Source organism: Astatotilapia calliptera, chromosome 3, assembly GCF_900246225.1.
Source record: "Astatotilapia calliptera chromosome 3, fAstCal1.2, whole genome shotgun sequence".
Classification (NCBI taxonomy): Eukaryota; Metazoa; Chordata; class Actinopteri; order Cichliformes; family Cichlidae; genus Astatotilapia; species Astatotilapia calliptera.
Window position 1 is genome coordinate 14,994,360 of NC_039304.1, and position 26,233 is coordinate 15,020,592.

The 26,233-nt window shown below is 39.7% G+C and overlaps 1 protein-coding gene across 1 annotated transcript in view; it reads left to right on the forward strand.

The window, feature by feature from the left end:
• Positions 1-26,233, forward strand: part of LOC113018669 (zeta-sarcoglycan-like) — a 53,380-nt gene that overhangs the window by 21,918 nt on the left and 5,229 nt on the right. The window contains exons 3-6 of the mRNA XM_026161969.1: positions 1,697-1,798; positions 10,640-10,727; positions 12,996-13,118; positions 14,168-14,240. Coding sequence (XP_026017754.1) covers positions 1,697-1,798; positions 10,640-10,727; positions 12,996-13,118; positions 14,168-14,240 — 386 coding nt within the window. The remainder of the gene's footprint in view (positions 1-1,696; positions 1,799-10,639; positions 10,728-12,995; positions 13,119-14,167; positions 14,241-26,233) is intronic.

Here is a 26,233-nt window from a genome sequence, read left to right on the forward strand (position 1 = left end):
CAATTTTTTGAAAATATTTTTCTATTTCTATAGCAAAACACAAACTAAGATGCATTGAACATATTTACAGTCCGGACAATCAGAGAGAAAAATTAATTAATTAATTAAAAGTAAAGAAATTACTTAATTAAAACAAATATAGCAATAAATAAATAAATGAACAATTTAAATAATTTTAAGTACTAGTATTGGGACAATAATGCAACACACAAAAATAAGCTGATAATTACCAAAATCCTTTTTTATGTTAACACCATTTATTTCCAAATGTACAGTTTTACCAAAAAAGAAAAAATGAGTAAAGCACATTGTTGCTTTTTTAATCAAGATACCAAATCAGTTATTTTCTTGCGTTCCTGAGTAGAAGAATCAGCTTTAGTGGTTAAACTTGAACGTTGAACTAGTTTTAAGCAACTTTTTTGATTTCCCGAACTTCCTTGTTTTTATATATAGATATGTATATAAGATGTTTATTTGTTCATACCACATACTTTTTATTTTTTAATTTTATGAATGATGGATGTAGCCTCAATGACACATCCCATTGTGTAGCCAAACCATCAAAAAGTATCAAAGATGGTACAAAACAATGAAGCCAGTGCAAAATGGCTTAAATCTAAACACCACCACGATAGTTGTGGCTACAGAAAGACTTCCTGTCCTATAGAAGTATATGAGAAAAACAGCTTTCCGTCTTGACCTCTGTGAACTCTTTCCTGCAGAGTTTATGGGCTCAGTCACACAGTTTGAGAAGCGCTTATGTAAAACTTGAAGGTGAGTAAGATAATGGATAATAGCTGGAACGGGCCATCTCTGCAGAATATGGATGTCTTTAATGTCACGTGCCTCTCCTTTCTAATGGTTTTCCTGCTATTACATGCCAAGTGTCTGATTTGACTGTTAAATTCTAATACAGCGCGCTGCTTGAAATGTAAGTTGGTCCTTTTTCAAAGAGGAGTTGGCTGGCTCTTGCAGTTATTAATCATTAAACCGTGTGTGGCGAGGAGCATCTTGAGCCGTTTTGATAGCAGTTAAAGAAAGCTGGTGTGTAAGTGGCAGTGACTGTCAGGTCCCATATGGTTAAAAAAGCTCTGTTGACATTGTTCGCAGCCATTATTTTCCACAGCAGTGTCTTTAATTTTGTCCAATTTATCACACGTGCCCATTTATGTAAATGCAGTGGACAAAACATTAGCAGCAGCTTTGAATGTATCACAGTGCAGTACAACACTACCCACTTTGACCTTGGTAAGAAGAAAACTCCCAAAACTTGCATATTAATATACAATATTGAGCTAATACTATTTCATGCAAATCAGCAGGACCATAAATCTAATTTCTTTCTTATTTCCATGAGTCTTCTCAACATTCGCTTCCATAGCTGCCACATTAGTCTGTTCCTCCTCAGTTTGCCTCCCACTGCATGCAGCCTGTCACCCTGACAGTGCTGAGTGTCTGTGGCATTGTCACCTCGATGTCATGTCCTACTTCTTCCCTGTCACTCAGCCCCGCTGCCTGTCCACCGGCCTGTCTGCTACACAACAGCTTGAGCTCCGTCTAATGTACTTCACCGACGCCAGGATCCTTTTTTTTTTCTTTTTTAAAAAACGTTTGGGAAGCTATAACCCTTTAAATCAAATCAGGAAAATGAACACAGCTTCTTACAGTGTCACTGATGATCATGACTCTGTTTCAGGATGGAATGGGAAACCTCAAGCTGAACCAGGATGGGATTCGCATGGAGGGAATCAGCGAGTTTCTTTTGCCTCTGTATGTTAATGAGATTCAGTCCAGAAGGGTAAGTTGCTCCCTTTTCTCACCAGCTTCAAGTTGCTTGTTGATCAATACTCTGATGCACTAGGAATAAGTACCATTGACTGAAACGCATGTGAAAAGCTCTCAGGGAGAAAGATGTCTCTAAAGCTGCAGACAAGTTCATATTGATCTTTCACTGTTGAGGAAGTTATGATCAATTTATTATCAACAAAGGCCAACGTTCCTCCAAGCTCAGACTTTATGCATGCCTGGGTTTAAAAAATAAAATAAAATAAAAGACGACCCCTTTCCTCTCTGTGTATTACTCCTTTCCTCTTCGGCTTCCCTCATTTCCCGTCGTCCTATTATCAGGGCCTCCCATCGGCAGGAGGTGGGTAATAGGCTGCTTCTCAGCTCCTCTCAGGCCACATACAACCTACAGGAGATTACAGACGATTACAGGGGGGGACCAGAGTGTCCCTGCTGGATTTCCAATCAAGCCCACACGATAAATTCCTCCCCCTGTGCACTTCCTCCCTCTCCTTTCTCCTCTTTGATGTTTAGTAGATTAACCAACACAGCTCCAGCCCAAAGTTGATCCAAATGTTCTTCTCCCACACAAATCACAGACACTCAGTTGGATCATCCCCTTTTTCAGTGATTAGGCATGGTGCAGAAAGCAATTTCAAGCACTGTAGGCTAGGGTTCCAGTATAAATTTGATTTTTTTTTTTTCCTGCTTTTTCTCCTTTTTTTTCTTTTTTTTGAGGGACATGGATGGAGGAAGTGGCTCGATTATGGCTCCAATTTGCCACAGCAGATTGAGAAACAACTCCGAATTGCCCACTCGTGCTCTTTGATGTCCTACTTGGAGCTAAATGTTGATTTAAATATAACGCTCTTGTGCCTTAGCGGTAGAAGGAAAAACCACCTCACGGCCGTAGCAGATGCCCAAAACTGAGTATTAGACAAAGCCAATATTTCACCGCTTAGTTCAATACCACCTGCAGACATTTTTACGGTCTTGTTTTACAGACAGCGCTGTGCAGGGCCCCTCTTATCTGCCGCACCAGAGATATTTGCAGGACAAAAGTCTCCATGGGTCACTCAATATTTCCTCACCTGAGGAAATATGTCAAGCACACACAGAGCAGGGATTATGGTTATGTTTACACAACAGTGCACGGTGCTTCTCTACAGTCAGATAACCAGCATTGATCAATAAGCCATTACCACAAATGGCAGTGAACTTGGTAGTGCATCAAAGGTTTCTTAAAATCAAATATAGCATGACCTTCTTTATTTATTTATTTATTTATTTATTTTTTCAAGCTGCAGCTGCTAAACTCACAGTAAGCTGTAGTTTGATATGTTTTTTTTCCTTTTCACGAGTCAATCATTGCTTTAAATTTTAATCAGTAACTGAAGCTGTAATCTGCGGGTAACATATTGAAATACTCCCTCTGCTTATTTTGGCAGTAACTGTGATCGCTGGCAGCAAAGTACATGCTGAGTAGCCCCTTAAAAAGGCAGAGCAGCGTCAGAGTAGCATGTTGCGAGGTGACAGCTGTTCTCTTTCAGTTTACATTGATTAACCGAGTAAAAGGCATGGGAAAAATGCAATCAGGTTGTTTTTGTTGTGTTTGTGAGGTGTCAGCAGGTTAGCATTTTGACCTGCAGACTCTTTTGCAGGTCGAAATGATTAAAAGAAAGTCACTGTGGATGATACGCTCTGTTTAAAGGCGTGTGTGTGTGTGTGTTGTTGTGGGGTTTTTTTTTTTTTTTTTACTGTCATTCTGTATCATTGTTGCTGTTTGGCCCTACTTTCAAATTCAATTGAATTCAAATGAGTTGAGTTGAAGTTCAGTTTATTCCTGCACATTTAATTGCATCCACCTACCTGTCACCCAGGGGAGTGAGGCAGACAGGAGGGAAATAAGAAAGGAAGGAAGAAAGAAGCCACTGTTAATCATAAAACCAAAGTCTTGTCGGTTTTGTTTAAATCTTTATTTAACCATGAAGTGGAGCTCTTGAGATTTAAAATCTCTTTTGTGCGAGTCCGCTGGAGAGCGGGCTGCGCCAACCTAGTGTTTATTTAATGGTAGGTTAATGCAGTTTACAATCTCTGTGTGACACTGGTGATAATGGGTGGATGACTGGATATGTAAAGCGCTTTGGGGTCCTTAGGGACTAGTAAAGCACTATATAAATACAGGCCATTTACCATTTATTTTACCATAAATAGGCCACATTAATAAATCAGGGTAGTTACCCACAAAACAAAAGCTAAAGATTTAAGCAATGTTTTAATAAATATATTAGTAAGAGTTTAAATTAGATTTTTAACACATTTTATTTCATTTTTCTTGTAGTATAAATTGTTATTTAACAGTATTTATTGGTTACATGTAACAAGTTTTGTCTCGGCAGTGTACAGGATCACTGAATGTTTGGATTTCTGTGTGACTTTTGTAAACCTTTTCATATTGAGAGCTTAAAATCATGTATCATAACCATATGTATATCAGAGTTCTTGTTTTGATGAACCTACAGAAAAAGGCTCTTCAGTTTTATTTTGTGTGTGTGTGTGTCTTTTTAGTTTTTTTTCACCCACAACTTTAGCGTTTTGAGTCGCTCTGTCAACCTCAGCAGCAGCATATGGCTGTTTGAGTAGAAACCTCTGATAAAATCACTTTTCACAACTTGTTAGGCACCAAACAGCAGGCAGAGTCGCCGGTCTGCTGCTGAACATTTTGCAGATAAAGAGCCCGATATATGACCGAACAGAGTTAAAAGGAAAGCGCCTAAAAGCATCAGTTCAAAGGAATGCTAATGATGGTCAGCATCTGCTGCTGCATGTGTAAATAGTGTGTTAGTGTTAATGGGTTACCCATACTAACATCATGAGATGATCATATGTCTGCGTTCACAGCTTGTTGCACTTTACCAAGTGGTCAGAAAATCAATTATTGCTGCTTTCAGTTTTGATATTATTAGTAAGTTTTTCCAGCCGTGTCTGTGTAACCTTATAGCCATGAAAATGTATTTGCTCCTTCCTGATTTTTTGCTTTTATGTTTTTTGCATATTTCTCACATTTTTTATGGTAACCTGAGTAAATAGCCACAGATGCAGTTGTTAAATGTTGATTAATTAAGAGAAAGAAATAATTCAAATCTATTTGGCCCTGTGTGAAAAAGTAATTTGGCTTTGGCTTGACCTTAAACAGGCCATTAATGTTGGAAAATCCAGTTTGGCCTAACTTAAAACAATTCTGCAAAGAGGACTGGCCGAAATTCCTCCAGATTGAAAGACTCAATGACTATAATCACAAAGGCTGCCACGATGACACAACCAGTTATTAGGCTTAGGGGGCAATTACTTTTTCACACAGGGTTGAGTAGATTTCAATAATTTTGTTCCTTTTAATAAAAAATGCTTTGCCCATATTGTAGAAAATGCTCAATAACACACACGCCATCAAATGAGGGTCTATTATCTATATTCATTCTAAGTGTTACCATAATGTTGAGTTGAAGAGTTGAAATAGTAAGGACATAAATGAAGTGTAAAACGTTAGAGCCTGTGAAGGTTCTCAGTCATCCAGGTCATCGTAGTCAAAGGAGCTTGCAACGAAAAGCGTCTGGACTTCTTTAAGTTGCTTGAAGACGTTTCACCTCTCATCCGAGAAGCTTCTTCAGTTCTAAGGTCAAATGGTGGAGAGTCCCAGATATAAATCTAGTTGGAGTTTCCCCCCACAGAGGGACAAAAGGACCCCCTGATGATCCTCTAATCGCCCCCCAGACGCTTTTCTTTGCAAAACGTTAGAGCCTAACACTCAGCTTGTTTTAATATGTGTGATAATGTTAGCCTCTTTTGCTGCAGTTCTCATATGTACCTGTGCTGAGTTGTCTGTCAAAACTGACAGGCAGATGGATGGAAGGAAGAGTTTCGATATTATTTTTTTCCTGCCCCGAAGGCTTCCTCACTGCCTGCATGTCTGTCCACCTATCTCAGCCCTCCCTCCTTCCCCGCCTCTCTCCCGTCACCTGTCAGCTTCTGCAGATAGCACATTACATGCAAACTTGAGCTGTCCCACCAAACACAGTCTTGTATGAGGACTGTGAAAACAATACCGCGAGATGACCTTAATATCAGACGTTTGGATTACAACAAAATTCAAGCATATGATTGCGAGACAATAGCTTAAATTACACCTGTGAAAGCCACAATACTGTTATAATTTCAGGCACGACAAATCAGTTTGGAACTCAACATTTTTGCCCGTCTGAGTGCAACAGCAATTTCAGGCTTTTTGAAATCGTCGTCACACTTGGAGTTTTACCTGTCAGAGGAACACTGCATTTATAATTTCAAGTGTTTGTGAAAGCAGACGTGTGAGCGGGCACTTCTTCCCCCTCCCGCTTTCATCGAGAGGAAACTTCTCACAGGGTAGATCAGTACTAATCACTATCAGTATTGCAAAGATGTTGGAATAAATAAGGGTTGGATAGCTGGTTAGTATAAACTTTTAAATGACACTGGGACTGCACAGATGAATATATATGGCTATCTGAATATTTTGGTTGGGGCAAAGTTAAAGTTGGTTAACGTCAAGTTAAATGAAAGATTTTAGGCACGTGGGATTGCATAGCTTAAAGTCTCAGCAGATTTCTCTGCAAACAGAAAATGAATGCACAAAGGAGACGCGTCTTGAGTTTAGCAATTTATCTTTTGGAATTGCTCCTGTTTTGCACATGCATTAGGCTAATAATCTCTGCTGCCTTTAAGGACAAACTGTGGTCAAATTAGATTCAGTGAACAGCAGTGATATATTTTAGCAAAGTGGCCAGTCCACTCTAATTAGTCTTTTTGCTGTTTTTTTGTAATTTAATGATGTAATTCCAAGAACTTTCAATTACTGGCGATTAAGAGGCAAGTGTTTTTATTTATGATAAGAACTTTTTTTTCTTCTGCCAGCTCAAACATTTACAGAAAGAAAGAAATCAGCTGCTGGACTGGACATAACACAAGGCAGGAGGCCTGGGATGTACACCAACTACAAATTCTCCATTTATATAGTAAAGTAATTGTAGCTGAATTCTTTAACCCTCTCAAGCCACAGCTGCTTGCAACTGTAGAATTTTACCCCCATTAGGAACAACAGTACGGAGATCAAATCTGACAGCTGGGAGGCTCTAGATGTGGGAGCAGTCAGTCTTTATTTAAAGGTAATCTTCGCAAATCATGGAGCAGACATGGATTTTATAATAACACAACATTTCTGGGGTTTTTATAAATGATCTTGTAACTTTTTAACCACTAGATACAGATGGTACTGTCGCTGATAAAGATGTAAATCAAATGAAAACTTGGTTGGAATTTGAAAACTGAACACAGTGGTACGAGTGCATCGCAGTGCCCAGATACAGTTAATCACATCTCTGCTGTTCAGACTGTTGGCTCTCGTTATCGTCTCCGGGGAGCCTGACTGATCTATAAATAGCCGCAGATGCAGGTGTATCTTTATTGGAGTGAAACTTCTCCTTCACTAAGCCTCACCTACTTGCATTTGATAAGCACGAGAGAGCTGATTGTAAGCACTATTTCTGAATTCAAGTCGGCAAAAGACGGCTTAAAGCCATCCACCTGTTAATCTCGAGCAGCTTAAACCGCAAACTGCAGCGTCGCCTCGGAAAGCTAGAACCGCTTTGATTTGCATTGCACTAAAATACAGGCAACTTTTAATATTGAATATGACTGCAGACATGTTTTTAAACAGCCTGCTGCAAGATTTCTTATTTAAATGAGGAAATTAAGGCATAATAAGCATTGCTTTTTCACGCCTGGCATTTTAAAAAAATTACATTTAGTTGTGCCGCTCAGTATGTAAATGAGCCTCCAGCACAACAATCGGTATAATTAAAATTTAAATGTGTCTATGCAAATAGATAGTTAGGCTTACAGTTAAACTCTGAACAGTGCTCTTTATCTGTGCTTTAAGCAGTTTTCATTTTATACTCACTCGCTGAAAGTCAACAGCGTCAGACAGCACACATTTGCTTTGTTTTGAAACTATTTCTTAGGAGCAGGGTGACGTGCTCTCGCTTTCTGCTCTGAACTTATTCATCATATGCGGGGAGGCATCCTCTGCCGTATACCAGTCATGGTAATTTTTCAGTCTGATGGGGCCCGGTACACCTACAACAACAGGCTCCGTTTACGTGCATTCACTCTGATCTGCGCTTGACCTTCCTCGGCAGACACAGTGACTTTAAAAGCCTTTTATGTGATCCCGGGGAGGTTTTAAGGAGAGCACGAGCGTCTCAGCCGTGCCCCCTCAGGATACTGTTAAACACCTATAAACTCTTTAAAGGGATACTTCAAATCAAGAAGTCAAATTTCTCCATGATGCCGCTGCCTCGTGGTGAAACTTGATGATGCACATTAACATCGGAAAGGAACGAGCGGGGAATGAAAATGAACCAAATGACCTCTGCAAAGTTGAGATAATTATTAAGGGAACGGCAGAATTATTTGCTCAAATACTAGACTGTGATTAAATGCTTGTAAATGTCACTTGTTTTAGTACAATTGTAGAGCTAGTGACATGACGTTTTTCCTGGGTCAGAATGAGCCTGTGGTTGACTAACACACGATCAGAACGATCAGAGTGCTGCAGTAAAGTAATAGTAAAATTCTCCATCAGCACCAGTTGGTGTTTTAAAGAAAGTAGCAGCTGGCTTACCTGACTAAACATAAAAAACCTTCTACAGGTACTAGTGTACCCCTAACATGTACGGAGGTAAATTCTCATATATTCAGGCCACTAAAATAGCAAAATAAAACACACTGGCAATGAGTGCCCATGCTGTTTGGTCTGTTTGTGCAGTTGGCATCCTGCACTGCTTAATTACATTAAAATTTAAAAAACAAAAAGAATAAATCAAAGCTAAATATAGTACTGTTTATATAGAGTAAAATATATTTAAATCCCTGTGTGATCACGGGACAATGCCAGCTTTCCATTGTCTGAAAAATAAGCGCACTCCTACACTCGTCAGCCAGACACAATCCACCTCCATTTAATAAAATGTGTAATAAAATATTGGTATTCAAGACTTAAGTAAACACCCATATGGTAAAAAAGGATTTCAGAAATCAACTGTCATTATGTTTGCATGTTTATGCCTTATGGTTTACCCATACCTGTGAATAACATGCACCTGGCAAAAAAAAAGCTAAAATTACATGCTTGAAATGGACCCTGCAAAGCTCACGTGTTGTTGTACTGTATGTTGCAGCTTTAGTCTGGTCTTAACACATCATATGATCGTATTAAGGATACCCATTTTTATCGACATAGAAATAGAAGAAAGCGCCTGGAATTGACTGTTCAGCGGAGTCGCATGGATTACTTGCACATATATCTCAGCTCACATGCAAGCAGAATAGATCCACTTTTACAGAAAAGCTTTTCAGCACTGTGGCTAAAACATCGTTGGGATGCACCAGTTATTCATCTCTCTTTACTTCCTCCTGGTGACTAACTCGCATAGAAGTATCGCCCAACCAGCCCTCTGCCACTAATTTACACTGAATGGTCTTGTTGGATAGATTGAATTGTGTTATGAAACTGTGCTGAACTACATGTGTACAGGGGATCATTTTTAATATAAAAACAGCGTGTTTAAAAAGGAAACGACACACAGAGCTCTCAAAACAATTCCAAGTGAAGGGTAATTTCGCTCTGTGGCATGTGTAAAAGAGTAACTGCTTACTGCTAACTTTTCACCATAAGAGTTATACGGTGGCGCTAGGTCAGTGTTGCTACAGCTTCTTATACTGCCTGAAGATGTCCAAAAATCAATTAAGGCAGTCTTGACATACTGTCTGGGTTTGCAGCCCTAGAGCACAAGTTGTCATTATGTCACTGAGCTTCCAGCAACATCTGCTTTTACAGAATTCTTATTTATGTTGCTCTTATAGGTTTATAAAATATTTTGGTCAAGTACCAAGAGAAAGATCTCTAGCTGCTTTAGGACGTTTGACAGACCGATACAACACACAAGAAACATTGATATGTGCGTCACATTTTCGCAGACCCACATAACCCTCCCAGAGTATGTTGATGTTCAACCATATATACTTTGTGTGATAGCAAGTGTGTGATTGTAGCGGTCAGGTATTTAAAATCTAAAGTCCAGGTAGAAGTCTCCTAAATGTATTCATAAGATGATGTTACTGGGAAATGTAGACGTCTGAGGTAGAATGGGTGCATTTCAAAGCCTTTTCAAAATGCACATGTGCCATCATTCAAATGTCAACAAGCTATAAACTTGCAAAATGCAAAGCTGCCAGAAAGCAGGACAGGTCCACAGCCGAAATGTCTGCAGCGATGAAAAGAATGCACCCACGCTCATCACACACACGTCCTCGGCTGCCCCGCAAACCCCTTCCTCCTCCTCTATCTCTTTCTTCACTTCATTACTCATCTTTCAATAATTCGGTTTTAATTTGTTCCATTTTAGCCTTAATGTTGTGTAATTCGGTGGTTATTATCCAGGAAAGATCCACTTGGGAAACCTTTTTACTGTAGACTACAATCTACTTCGAACCAGCATAATTACATTAATTCTGATTTCAACAAGACAAGGCAGTCTCTGATAGCTGCTGAGTGTGGGGATTTAAATAATTCCTGTTCAGTGATCTTACATATTTAATTTCTTCCTTCCTCTGTGGTTCTTTAACATTGAAAGAATAAGTTTAACAGTTTCCAACGCTGTTTATGAGATTTAAGCTTTTTAATGCAGCATTTTTTTCCCCTCTCTTCTCCGTCTCTCTCCCACTGTGTGTCTCTTCCTCCCCCCTCCATGCTTCCCCCTAGGACAGCTTGTTGGTCTTGCGGTCAGACAAGAACGTAACGCTGAATGCCAGAAACGAACAAGGCCTGCTAACTGGTCAGCTCACAGTGGGTGAGTTTCCACTTCCTCCTTTGTGTACCTCTACACTACTACTGCTGGTGCCATTTCCATCCTGAAACTATAAATTGCTGCTTGCCTCACCTGCAAGGAAACACCTGCTGTGGAATGACTGTCTGCAATGTAGCCTAAAAGTAGTTTCAGTTTTTACAGTGCTGTGCAAAGGTCTTGAGCCACCCCTCATTTCATTATATGTTGCTGTTTGCCATTTTAAACTTTAACTTGTGCAAACGTTGACCAGGCTTTTTAAAGGTTTATAAAATATTTTCCTTGGAGATTGGCTGCTTTTTCACTTATTTTCCATTTTCCAATTTAAAATTGTATTTTCAAGCATTTTATCACCAGCAGGCTGTCGCAAAAAGGCTTTTCATCATGTGTATTTATGAAAATTATGATTATGAGAACACATTTTGACAAACATAAAATTTTGTTTTGAAACCTTACCTTCAAAAACTATCTTTAGTAGAAGAACAGTATCTGAAAGTTATGTTCTTAACAAAAGGAAAAAAGTCCTGACAGAGACCTGAGGGATTAGGCCACAGGTTCGACTCGAACCTTTGCTGCTCCATTTCATCCACAAGGCATATGGGCGCTTGCTCAACCAGTAACCTAAACGGGTGCCAAAGAAGCCATTCTTAAGGAAGCAAAACAAGGAGAAAAGGCTGAGTTCTGCCAAATTACAAAAGAACTGGAAAAGAAACACGCGATTAGATTTTGATCCAACATGTAATACAATCTGGAAAGCTTCTGATTGGCAACTCAATTCATTTTTCAGCATGACAATGATCCAAAACACACTGCCAATGCAGTAAAAGAATACCTGGATAGAAATAAACACACAGTGGTATGCTGTCCGTCATGGATTGGCCTCCCCAGATCCTAGAGCTGCACATTATTGAAGCAGTTTGGGATCAACTCGACGGAGAACAGAACAAAAAGCAGCCAACATCCAAAGAAGAGCTTTGAATGTCCTTTAAGAAGCCTGGAAAACTGTTCCTGAAGACTATTTAAATGACAAGAAAGCTGCCTAACAGTTCAGGCTGTGTTGAAGAATCACATTTTTATACCAGATACTGACTTTCAAGCTTGTTAGAGTTGTAGAATCTCTGTTTTTGGCTTATGAATGTTTTTCTAATAAAATATATGAAGAAATAAGATGCACTTCCAGACTTTTGCACAGCATTGTATTCCTCTCTCTTTGTACAACTTATTATTGAAAAAAAAAACTGGTCTTGGATTAATCTGGCCACAGCTGTATAAATTACCAGATCAATACCATTTGTTGATGACTTCATTTAAGATTAGCACAACAATTTATCTTGAAGTTCTCTTTAATGCTTCTACATCTTATTCGAGTAGTTTTTTTTTTTCTCCAGACGCTAACCTTTGATGCTCTTATTGAAAGAGCAATAGTTTCATCTCTTTATCATCAGGTTCAGCCATCAGTCAGACTAAATTACCAAAGTCATTTACATGATTAATCACCACTAGAAAGCAAATGACCTGCTTATTAACATTAATAGCTATTGATCTTAGCCAGCATAAGTAGAGAGTTGATGGTGATTTGACAAGACTGTTGATATGACACGTTTTGGTCACGCTTGACCTTCCTCTGAAAATTACGCCTGCTTTTGTGGGTACTGCGTTTCGTCTGAAATGAGATGAAACTCAGCGAGAATAATTAAATTCCCCAGCCGTCGCAGGGCATGGATTAATGGCAGAGAGAGGAGAGGAGAGCAAGAAAAGGAGACGAATTTTGTGCATGCACATCTGGAAAAACACCAAAGTCTGGAGAACAGGAATTAATATTCCTCACCAGCGGAACAGATTACTGATTTGTCTTCATTCATCAGAGAAGCATGGCTGATCCAGCTTTGTTAGGAGCCTTTCATTTGCAAAGCAAGCACTCCACAAAGTATTTCAGATTGCTAATAGTCTTACATGCACAAACATACTGTAGCTTCCCGGAGCAGATTTAAAAGACCAGAGTCGCATAAGTCAACCTTTATTTGACAGCGATATTTTCAAAAAGTGAAAGTTGTTACCACTGCAGACTAATAAAACTTTTGAGGTGGAAATTTTTCTAATCGTAACTAAAATGTATAGTTAGATCTAGAAACATTAATAAAATACTGGAAAATGCAGTAGAGGTAAATGAATACAAATAAGCTGAATCGTTCCTTTGCCGTTAAATTGAGTGCACTCAGCAACGTTTACTGAAGGTTTTCAATGGAAACTTGAGTATCTACGTCTCTCTTGCAGGTCCCGAGGCTGTGGAAGCCCAGTGTCAGAGGCTGGAGGTGCGAAGCAGAGACGGGGGCACACTTCTGTTCACTGCCGACGAGGAGGAGGTCATCATGGCAGCAGAAAAGTTCACAGTCACAGGTAAGACGATGCTGGAGTCTCACTCAGTTGTCTTTGGATATCTTAAATAAACCGTGATCAATGGTGTATTGTCTAAAACTAAAAGGGCAGATTTGAATCTTAAGTTTTTGTACTGTAGGTTTTCCCGGAGTATATTAGAAGTCCAGCACATTAATGAGTAAGGCATAAGTAAGACTTAAGACTTTAATCCACAATATGTCAACACAAGTAATATACACTATCTGGTGATTTCATTTGGTACACCCGTTTGGCTGCTTGTTTGTCAGTTATCTAATCAGCCATGGCAGCAATGCATTTGGGCATGCAGTCAGATGACTTTGAACGTGGCGTGATTGATCTACTAGGATTTTCCCTCTAAAACATCTCTAGAGTTTGCAAAGACGGGTCCAAAAAAACAGAAAATATTCCATGAGCAGCTGTTCTCTGGGTGCTTTGTTGATGCCAGAGGTCAGACTGCTTCATGCTAATTGGAAGGCAACAGTAACTCCAATAATCACTCGTTACAACCAAGGTATGCAGAAGAGCATCTCTGAATGCAAATATACAGCAGAAGACCACACTGGGTGACACTCTCAGCTCCAAACAGGAAACTGAGGCTACAGTTGACACAGGCTGACCAAAATTGGATATTGGTCACCTGGTTGGGTGAGTCTTTTTCCTGCCACATCATGATGTTAGGGTCAGAATTTGGTGTAAACAACAGCATGAACGAGTTGCCTCCATTGGTCTTCTGGTTTTACACATTTGCTTGGCAAGTAAAAAGGCAGCAGAGCTAATCACACAGCCAGTGCTGGGCTTAGCTGTTCTAAGGATTTTAATGATTGAAAGACTGCAGCAGGAGGTTTATGTGGACAATACGTGCCCATTGCCTGCAGTCTGTTCACTTGTTTTTTCTTCTCTTTTAAATGGTGATATAATGTAATTGAATCATGCAAGTCACTGAAAAATATGGATTTAGTTTCTATGTTTAAATCGTTACCAAAAAAGTATTTTGTGGAACATAATATAAAGCTGCACTGAACACGATCTGGGATTTGTTTTATCCGCAGGCTCGGAAGGAGCCGTGTTCGGACATTCAGTGGAGACTCCTCTGATCCAGGCGAGGGCTTCTGAAGACCTGAAGTAAGTTCATATTCAATGACTTTACTGAAATTCATTAAAGCTTAATGTCATCTGTTCATGTCCTGTTAAATTAAAATTAAGATCTTTAAATAATGATGATAGATGTTCTGTGGCATTTCAAAGTCAATGACTGTGCTTAAAAAAAACACATGTGGCAGGAGCCATTATTCACCAATATCATTATCTCAAGCACCCTCTTGTACTCAAGCGTCTCCTGGTCGCCTTGTTATGATACAAATGTAAAAGAAGATTTGACCAGTTTTACAGCCGAGGGTTGAGCTAATTTGTTAGTTATTCTCTGGCAGGCAGGATTTGATTAAAGCACTAAGAGAGCTTGGAGAGAAGGGGGTAAGGTTGAGCTACGTGTTGGAGTCCTATACTCCCTCGTGCGTGTGATCCTCACTGCACTCTGCCTGAGGCTCTGAGCCCTGCGTCGGTCCATTAACGAGCTATAACGAGTGTGGTTTGTTGTCCACCTTACTGGTCCTGAAAGGAGGGCTGGGATCAAAGTTGGCAGAAAAAGCGGTGTTCTGGCAGCTAATTCCCCCAGAGTGAGAGGAATACTGATGAGTTTCACTTTAAAGCGTGTGCGCACACACAGGACTCACACAGACACACACAGGCTCAGCTCAGGAGCGACCATCTGCAATGTGGTCAAAGTCTTAATGAGAGGAAACCGAACAGGAGACGGTCGACACACAGAAACGGCAACATGACTTAAGCTGGGCTCTGATTTTCTTCTGTTTAAAAGCATATTCGATCAAAGATATTTAATTTATCAAAGGTTGATTCTGTTTGGGTTTAATTTAAAGATTTCCAAATTGAATTTCCTAAAATCCACGATGCCGTCTGACTGTGGACGACTGTCTTCCCTCACTGGTGAATTACTGAAGTATTTCCAAGCAAACAGATGTACAAACTGTACTGTGAGGACTAAATAAAGACTCCTTTTATATAGACCTAATTTTCTTTCCAAATGTCTTATGAAAGATTTTTATTTCTTTATTTTTTATGTTGAGTCAAACGGTTTTCTTAAAAAAGTAAAATGAAGGAAACATAATCCTGTGAGTTATTTATGACATCACTTGAAGCCTAATAACATTCTGTCTGTTTATTGAATAAGTGGGTTGTGGGAAAAACAACATTGCAGTTGATGCAAAATAAATATAAAAGTTAATTTATTTTATTTTATTATAATTCACAGAAATCTTCAGAGGATATCCTGGGGGACCTGCTTCCTCTTTAGTTATTGCAAGCTATTAAAATAATCATTAAACAAGCTTTTTAATCAGATTTTTTTCAAATTTAAATCTACAACCAAATGTATTTTTACCTGCAAATTAGCAAAATCACAATTTTTATCTCTTAGTTGCAGTCATGAAAAAAAAAATGCAGGACTCTTCTCTTGTGAAAAACTTAAGCAGACCCTTAATGCTTCCATGGTAGTTAAGAAGTCACAGCAAGGTAATTCTAATCAAATATACTTGCTTAATTGATCATCAGCAAGTGTGAGCACCTCAATGAAAGCAAAGGTTTTGGCATTTTGCTGGTCTGGAGCATTTAACTGTGCGTTAACACAATGCCACAATCTTTTCAGGAGTGGAAGTGCCAGCAAATTCACACCAAGTTCAAACTATGCTCAGAGAAACTACCGAAAACCCAAGAGCTTTACTGAGACTGTACAGGCCTCAGTTAGCATGTTAAATGTTAAAAATCATGACAGTAAAATTAGAAAAACAATAACAAGCATGGCTTGTGAAGAGAAAGAATATATCAGTATGGGCTATGTTTTAAAGTGGCATCTGAACACAAGACTTCTTCAGAGAGATGAGACCAAAGTGATGTTTGGTTATAACGTGCAGCACCAAATTTGGAGAAAACGTAACACTTCATACCAGCTGTAAAGCACGGTGGTGGATGGGATGAAGACTTGGGTTTGTTTTGCAGCCACAGGTGCTGGATATCTTGCACTGGCTGAGTCGACCATGAACCCCTCTGAGTACCAAAGTGTTCTGAAGTCCAATGTGAGGACATCTGTCCAACAGATAAACTTTGACTGGACCACTGCAACATCCTGATGCTTTTCTTTTTTAGCAGATTTGTCGCTGTGCTTTGGATCATTGTCCATGACCCAATTTCAGCCAAAGTCCAGACTTCAACTGAAACTGAAATAATGTTGGGTATTACCTTAAGAGAGCTGTGCATAAATGAAAGCCCGTAAACATCAATGAACTGAAGCAACATTGTAAAGAAGAGATGCGTAAAAGTCATCCACAAGAATGTGAGAAGTTGATGTATAGATGCTGAAAACGATTACTTAAACTTATTGCTGCCAAACTTGTGATTCGTGGGGTGTTCTTGGTTTTTCAGAGATTCCTGTGAAAACTTTCTTGTCCACATGACTGTAAATGACCAAGATTCAGATTAAAGAGTAAAAGTCTCTTGCATATTTTAAATTCAGTATGTCAGTGGTTACATTTTTTAAATACTAAACTAGGCTTTACAGTAGAAATTGGATGAAGTGGAACGTTTAATATTTTGTCCACAAAAAAATTAAAATGTAATCTTAACCTTGAATTAGTGATTTAGAAACTACTTTCCTTTGTCCATTAGATGTGTTTTTTTTCCAGCAATGAGCAGTTAAAGCAGCCATGTTTTGAGTCTGTGAAAGCGTGACTGTTTCCTAAAATAACCCAACTCTCACACGGTGCCAGCAAAACTCCATCCCCACAATCGCAAAGCAGAGACTTTTCATGATATAGCCAAACAGTAAAATGTGAGCTGGAACAGCCTCGAATGATTACACATGTAGATCTAATAAAGTAGTCAGTAAGGTGACATCATCTTCAGAAAACACTGTCACTAAAGTAAAATATATACTTAGATTTTTACTTTAATGCCCAATATAGCTCATTCAACAATCTGATTATTTATCCAAAGAAAACATTTTTTCCCACATCTCCAGTATTTCTTTTAAAAGTGGCATTTGCCTTGTTCAGCATTGTTTATGTATGCAGCTCTGGGCCTTTCCGTAAATGCTAATGAGGCTCTTCCCTCCCGCCACCTCGCTGAAATCATGACAAGTTAAGCCCTCCTTGCAAATCGTGTGTCACCTGTGCAGTAAGCCCCTCCGGATGATAAGGACACAGCTTGGCTTGCGTCCACATCACCTTTCTTTCCCCGTTTAAAGAAACATCACTCTCTTTGTGATGCGTTTTATTTCCCTGAAAGCCAGGAGTAATCTGGGAGATGAACAGAGCAGAGTCAAATCAAAGAAAGCCACATGAGAACTTCTTCCTCTTTGAAGCACCTGTTCTTCTCCTGGAGTTTACCCGTGTACGCTGGCACTCAAGTCTGTCTTTGTTTGTTATGATCATTGCCTTTTGTGATTTAATTTCTTATTATGTGTGACTTTTACTGGTGGACAAGTGCAAATGACTTAGCCAGAGTGGCTTCCAGCATCTTTTGCGTTGGCAGCCTATTTAAGCGTGAGACAACTGAGATGTACAAGTTTAAACTGGAATGAGAGAACTGGAAATCTGAATTTGTAAATCTATAATATGTATATTTGTTGATGTAGATGCAGACCTAGCAGGAGAACTACATCTTTCCAAACTACAATCAAGAGCAGGAATAAAATCAGACATAGTTTCACATACTGGAAAGATTGTGCTTACTTTTCTTCATCTGCTGAGTCATCTGCTTTTTCTTAATTTGTTTTATTGGCTGGTTGCCTTGTGAGAGTTCTTAGTCTATGTGAGAATATCACCTGATAGACTTTTGTGACACAGCTTCAAGTGAATTTGTGGGGACAATCTGAAAGCCTTACGTGCTTGGGACTCTGTCCTGCTGGGGAATTTCAATGCTCACATGGTAAACAACTGTGTGACCGTTGGAAGGAACAGCCTCACAAAATAATAGTGTTTTTGTATTTGTTTTGCTTTCATGGTAATCACTTTTTCGCCATTAGTGCACTTGGCAACAGGACATCCTAAGTCAGAACTTGATGATTGATTTTATAATCATATCATCAGACCTTATGTGTTGGACACTAAGGTAAAGAGTGGAGCAAAGCTTTCAACTAATCAAAACCAGGTGGTGAGAGGGTGCTCACTTATCAGAGGCCCTGATCTACAAGATCTTCAGTTCCCACCTCCAGCAGAGCTTTGACAGCATTCTGAGGGAGACTGGTGGTCTGGTGCCTGGTCTGGTCCACTCAGTGGTTGGTGCCTGGTCTGGTGGTAACCTCAAACCAGATATTGGACACCAGAGGGCAGCTGTCAAGTTGAAGAAGTAGTCCTATTGAGTTTGATTTCACAGGCAGCCGACAAGTCAGGCCAACAGGCCAAGTGGGTTGCAACCACAGCTGAAGTCAAAATTTGGATGTTGGAGGAGTTCGGTAAGCAAGACTTTCGGTCATCCTTAAGGCAATTCTTGGAAACAGGAAGCAGGAATATCACACTGTGTAATCCTGACTCTATACTGTGCACAGTCAGGATGCAGTACCGCCTGACTGCAGCTGAGGATATTTTAAGTCCCACTGATATCCCTTATGTAGCAGGAGCAGAATTTGGGGGTGGTGGGTTGACTTGCTCATCATTGTCGTGTTAAAAAGCTGGGATTTGTAAGGCTGTTTTGGTTAACACACTTGTGCAGCATTCATTCATTCATTTCATTCATTTATTTGTTCATTTCAGGCACAACAAAAATACATGTGGAAGTTGGTGACAGAGCCAATGGTTTGGGAGACTAGGGTGTTGGTCCCATCTTATATGCCAAGCTGCTGGGGAAGAGAGTCCTTTTTTTTTTTTTTTTTTTTTTTTTTTTTTTTTTTTAAATCAAAGTTACGATTAAAGAGGGGCAATGTGGTTTTGATTCTGGTCGTGGAACACTGGACGAGCTTTTTAATCGTCTCGAGGTTACCTAATATGCACGGAAGTTTGCCCAATGAGTCTACGTGTGTTTTGTGGACTTAAGATTTGGCATTTGACCGAGTCCCTCAGGACTTCCTGTATGCAAAGGCTGTCTCTTACTCCCTCCCAAATGAGTTTTGTCTTTCAGGAAGGGGTAAGAGACCTTGATAAGCAGAAATGAGCATTATATTAAAGATGAAAAACAAAGACCAGGGGTGTTAAACTCACTCTTGTTTATGGGTAATGTATAAACAAAGCTGCATAATAACCTGACTTTCTAGAACTACAGGTATATTGTAAAAACAGTGAACAAACAATTTATAAAGTTGTGATGAACATCTGAGATTCTCACTAATAATAATTGTAGTAATATTTAGCAATATTGATTACCACATGTGCACTGCATATTTCACCGAATCTGCAAAAGCAAAAAACCTTGACAGGTAACGTTGAATAACAGAAGTATTTCACTTTTTATGATTCAAACAACTTGTTGAAACTGATTTTCTGAGACCGACTATTTTCTTCACAGTAACACTGACATCACCTCATGTCAGATATTAATGACTTCACTGCAATTTCCACACTTTCCACCGCACTCTAGGGGGCTGAATTGGTCCATTTGGTGGGATGGTTCTAGCAACCGGTCCTCATGTTTGATGAAAACAGAAAAAGTCATTCTGAAGTAATTTCAGCCACAAATATCAAAAGACAAAATTAAATTCTTAATTTCTGAATACTTTGACAACACTGCGACCTGCATAAGTAAGAATCTAACTAATTACTTAATCACGCTACTGTTTATGCTTTAGTCTCCTGTGTAATGAATGCTATGACAGCAATGTGCAAGGTTTACAACTGAGTAGAGTGTTTGGTCCTCTGCTTCGTCACCTGCTAACTAAAAGGTATGCTTGCGTGCTGCGACTTGTGGATAATTGCACTTGTGCTGACAAAGAAGAGAACTCTTGATGTTAGGTCTGTAAAACGAGGGGATTGCAGTTATGAAGCGGATCTGGTCCTGCTGGAGAGGCGCCAGTTTGTCATCTCTTGCTCTCAGCTCACAGCTTCATTACCTTTAGACATAGCTGTTTTCAGACTCCGATCAGCTCCCTCGCCCCACAGTAATTTCTTTAGTTCAGTTCCACTCGTAAAATGCGCCCCCGAGACTGAGTTTGAGACAAAACGAGAGAGATAATTGCTGTAAACTTGGCTCCGACTCTCTACCTAACTGCCCTCTTAGCTTGATGATAAGGAGCAGCTTGCTTGTAGCCCACAATTATAGGCTTAAATATTAAAATGTTTCTGTCAATTACATAATGACATAATTTCACATCTCATTCTGAAGGATGGTGCTCTGATGTGTGATACTGCTGTGATATTATCCTGGTGTAGCTGCGATACTTCTGTCATCTAGTTTGCATACACTTAGGGAGACTTCATCTATTCTTTTGACATCTCTTGACAACAGATGGTAGATTCACTTCTAATCAATGTGACACAAAGTCTCCAGGTCTCAATTGTATCAAGAACGAACATACTCAGTTTTTTGGGGTTTTTTTTTGCTGGCTATAAACTGCTGCTTGAACCCACACAGGAATCTGCAGTGAGACAAGTCTGACATTAAGCAGCAAAGGCAGGACAGACAGGATTTGAAGGCTCTCTGGGTTCTTACAGTGCAGACATCACATGATGAATCAGGCCCAGAATCAGAGAGCAGAAAAATAGTTTTTCCATTTCGTTTTCTCTGTAACTTTCTGCTACTAGAGCTCTCCTCTGCAATGCGGCCAGCTGCACGTCTGTCTACAGTTTATCTAAGCAGCTCTGAGGACAGTCCGTGCTCTAGCCGTGTCCACACATGACTGACATGTTCATTAAAGAGATAAAAACTCTTCTTGTTCCCACTTAGCTCTGGTCGGACTCTACTACTGCTACCAGTTAGGGAGCACAGAGTTATTACAGAAGTGTGCACATGTTCTTTTCCTCTTATTTTGACTGCAGCAGTGAAATATTGTTTCTTGGTTATTGCAGTGGTCTTGTAGACCAGATGAAGAATGTTTGGACTGCTGATAACATTACTTACAGATATATTGGAAATAATTGGTGTAAACCTTGTTAGGGATACTGATTCACTGTCGTACTTGCTTCTCCATGTGTCTTCATAAGTAAAGACATGGACAAGTGTGTGGAGCTTTTGGGATATCTATTATCGTACCCCCTTCCTAAAGGTCCAGACTCCATCAAATCTCAGCATACGGTTAGGTCCTTAAGTATTTGGACAGCTACACAATTGGCCTCTGTACACCACCACATTGTATTTAAAGTCAAACAGACAATATGTAACTGAAGTGCAGACTCTCAGCTTTTATTTCATTTATAACAAAAGTACTCCATTAGCTGTGGCTCAAATGTAATTGGACATCATTTTAAATGTAAGGATTGCTGAGATGCTTTGCCAGGCTTTTAATGAGAACACCTTCACTTCGTGCATGTTTGTGCGTCTCTACTTTTGGCCGTTGAAGAACATCCCATTTGTTTTCTTTGAGAAGTTCTTGGGTTGCTTTCGCATTACGCTTTGGGTGATGTGCAGATTATTTTGGCTGAATCTGAGCAGAGAGTAGAGCCGTGTACACTTCACAGTTCATCCTTCTGTCAGCAGTCACATCATCAATAAACACTCGTGGCCTGGTTTCACTGGCAGCCTTACATGCCCATACATTAACTCTGGATCATGAGCAGTTTCTCTCCTTCTCTATACTTTTCTCTGTCTATCATTCTGGTACAAGTAAACCTTGGCTTTGTCTCTCAAAAGATTTTCTTCAGGCATGTGCAGGCTCTTTTAGATGTTTTCTGGTGAAATGTAAATGCCCTTCTCATCGTTTAGTGCAACGAGCTGGTTTGCACCTTGTTGTAAACGCCTTGTAATTGCGTTGAGTTGAAGCTGTCTGCAGTTTACATATTTCAATTGGTCTGAAAGATTTCTGATACTACAGCATCTGACCTGTGTCATATTTTCTGTGTATTTGAACAGTTTGAGCCATTTCAAAGCGGATGAGGATGGATGGATGTTCCATCCTCTTTGTCTCTCCTATGGGAGATTACTAAAGGGCGGGTTGATAAGACAGGAAATGTATGCTCATGAGCAGTCGGTGGATGACGTGTCCATAATATCACATTTCTGGGGTTGGTGGTGGCGTCGACCACTGGTGATTGGCAGAGATGGTGTCTCTTCATGACTCATGTTTGGTTTAAGTTTGGGTGGGTTCTATATTTTACTCGCCTGACAGGAGATTGTGACCTGAGGAACAATTAGGTTGATTTTAGTTTTGTACTGCAAAAACCATTCATGTCCTGCCTCTTTTGTTGTGCCATTTTAGATTGCATCTGAAAGAGTTCACTGGGAGTTCAAGTAATGTCTGTGCATGCATGGCTTTTACCTTAAAGATGAGATTTCTAATAGTGTATCTAAAGAGGCCCTTTTAAATGTTTCTGATCAGCTGCTAATATGAAGCTTTCCATGTTGATGAATATGTGTCCTTCCATTGTGGCATAGTTTAAATTCTGTCCATGTTTTATATTTTTCATACTCCATCCTATGTTTTTGTGGCCACAAGCCTGAATATAGCTTTCATATTTATGGTGGGGAAAACAGTAGCATATTACCTTTTTTTCATTCTGCACCCATCACATTACTGTTTAGTGGTATGCTGTAGTAGTTTTGGAAAGTTTTTCTTTTGCTGTGTAATGTTTGAGATAGTTTTTGGGTACTGCCACACATTCACCACAACCAGTTATTGAACTTGTGCTAAAAGGGAAACTGATAAAGATGGTAGTATATAAAGCCCAGTGGATCCCTGTAAGTGATAGTAACATATAAAAATAAATTAGTCTTTCACCCCCCAAGCAAACATGCTAGATATGCACTATTTAAACAAATCTCTTTCTCTTTGGTATCACCTTTTTGGTCATCAGCACATCCTACAGCTATTTTCCTCCAAAGCTCTGTGATACGGTGACCTTTATGTGGACGTAAAGGTCAGCTTGAATACACCACAAAAGGTTGGTCAGGTTTCCCAGAGAGCGGGAGAGCCTGTCATAAACAGCCTTTACGACTGCAAATACCAGATAAGTTATCACTTGTGACGGCTTTACGTTTCAAAGCCCTGAAATATGGTGGATGCGTCAACCTCTTTTAACTGACGCCCTCATCAGTCAGCCTAATGATCGTAACGTTTTGGGGAATTGTGACATTTTAAGAAAAACTCATTTAATGTTTTATCACATTTTCCCATTCTTCTGCAAAGGCAGAAGACAGTTTACCAACTTTGTAAAAAAAAAATGTTGAACTAATTTAAAAAATGTTTGATGAAAAGCTGTGTTTTTCTGTATTTTTACCCAAGTCTTTTAAAATGTGGTTACAATCTGTGACACGGTAGAGAAATTTAACTGCTGATTTGTTAAATTTGAGAAGCAGAACACAAACAACTCAATCAAGTCAATCCAAAAATGTTAAATGCAGACTGTACACACTCACTGACCTTGCATCTAGTACTGGGTTAGAGCCCCATTGTAGACTTCAGAACTGCCTCAGTTCTTTGTGGCACAGATTCAAGAAAGTTCTGGATCATTCCCCAAAGATTTTGGTCCATATTGACACAATAGCATCACGCAGTTGAAGAAGATTTGGACATCCCAAAAGGTGCTCTCTTTTTTTTACAATCTAAGCATAGTGAACTCATTTTTGTGTTCAAGAAACCAGTTTGAGATGATTTGAGTTTTGTGACACGGTGCGCTATTCTACTGGAAGCAGGCATCAGAAGATGGTACACTGCAGTCATAAAGGGGAATGGACATGATCAGCAACAATACTCAGGTAGTCTGTGGTGTTTAGACTTTGGTCAGTTGGTACTGAGGAGCAGAAATGGAAGGAGTATGGCACAACTGTAAACCTACCAAGACAAGGCCGTCCACCTAAACTCACAGGCCGAACAAGGAGAGCTCTGATCAGAAATGCAGCCAAGAGGCCCATGGTGACTCTGGACGAGCCGCAGAGATCTATAGCTCAGGTGGGGGAATCTGTCCATAGGACAACTATTAGTCGTGCACTGCACAAAGTTGGCCTTTGTGGAAGAGTGGCAAGAAGAAAGCCATTGTTAACAGAAAACCATAAGAAGTCCCGTTTGCAGTTTGCCTCAAGCCATGTGGGGGACGCAGCAAACATGTGGAAGAAGGTGCTCTGGTCAGATGAGACCCAAAATGGAACTTTTTGGCCAAAATGCAAAACGCTATGTGTGGCGGAAAACTGCACATCACTCTGAACACACCATCCCCACTGTCAAATATGGTGGTGGCAGCATCATGCTCTGGGGGTGCTTCTCTTCAGCAGGGACAGGGAAGCTGGTCAAAGTTGATGGGAGGATGGATGGAGCCAAATACAGGGCAATCTTGGAAGAAAACCTCTTGGAGTCTGCGAAAGACTTGAGACTGGGGTGGAGGTTCACCTTCCAGCAGGACAACGACCCTAAACATGAAGCCAGGGCAACAATCACCTTTCTTCCCCATTCTAGTGCTCAGTTTGAACTTCAGCAGGTACTCTAGATCATGTCTACATGCCTGAATGCTTTGGCTTGCTGCCATGTGACTTGCTGGTTAATTATTTGCATTAACAAGCAGCTGAACAGGTCTACCTAACAAATTGGCCAGCGAGTGTATAGTGTGCTAGATTTAGCTTAAAGGCCATTTTCATCTGCACCCCCTGAGCGACGGCTTCTAATGATTCACAGCTTACTAAGAAAAACAGATAACTACTGTGGTAAATTAGAACCTGGCATTTAAAAGCACAAACACAATAAAACACTTCACAAAAAAGCACAACATTAAACAAAATAACAAAACTAGAAGACAAAACAAACCCCCCCACGCACAAAAAAAACAATGGTCCTTTCTATCATCAGCAAAGCAAAAAAAAAAAAAAGGAAATTAAACATTTTATCAATGCCAGAAAGTGCTGATGCTGGCCTAAATGTTAGTGTCAACCTTTTAACATGTGGAACTTATTAAACTCACACACGGCTCTTTTCCATTCACTATATTTAATACAGTTATCAGGAATATTGGATTTAAATGAATCTAATGTTACACATGTAATGCACGTCTTGAGCAGCCATCGATGAATTCCAGTTGGTATGTCGTTAGTGATTGCTGGGTTTATTCATTTATTTATTTATTTATTTATTACACCAGTCAGTCTCAGGCAGAGTGAAGTGTGACTTCACGCTGCTGCGTTAGCCTCACAAAGGCCATACATGATAATGGAAGGAGTCTGAGACGGTTATAAAACCGAAGAGACATTTTTAACTTAATTCATTTAATGCTTTTTTTTTCTTCTGGACTGTGCCTGAAACAAGCACTCATGGAAATTGCGCACTTTGTCTTTTGGCAGAAGCGCCTGCTCTGCTCTGCTGTGTGTGTGCGTGTGTGTGTGTGCGCTCAGTGGGTGATGACAGAACTGCTTTGAATGGAGTGAAAATATCACAGGCTCATGCCTTACATATCACAGATTTCTTACGGCATGGCTCAGTGCACGGTGTTTTAAATGGATCTTTTAATGACTGCCCTGTCCATAGAGAATCAGCAGACTCTTAACAAATAATTATTGGGGGGTTTGAGAGGACAGATGGGATTTTGAGTGCTGCCACTGGAGATGAATGAGGTTGTTTTTTTTTTCGTTTTGGGTTTGTTTGTTTTTACACAATAAATAAAAAATTTGAAATTAGTACTTAAAATTACATTCTTGCCTTTTTTCTGTAATAAGCCGTTATTTGCATTCACAAAACCAACAACATGAAGGGTTTGAGATTAAAATTGAATTGGAAAACGTAATACGCAAACAAACATGTCATAACACTGTATGCTGAAGCGTGGCGTATCTGCTCACTGAACAGCTTTCATGGAGAAAACAATAGATGGGTATTAAAAGAAAAGCCACTCTATCTTCTTTATTCCTTCACGTCTAGAGCACAAACAATCCCGGGTCAAAGGCACGTTTTCACAGATCCCCTTCAGACTGTATCTACTGACAGG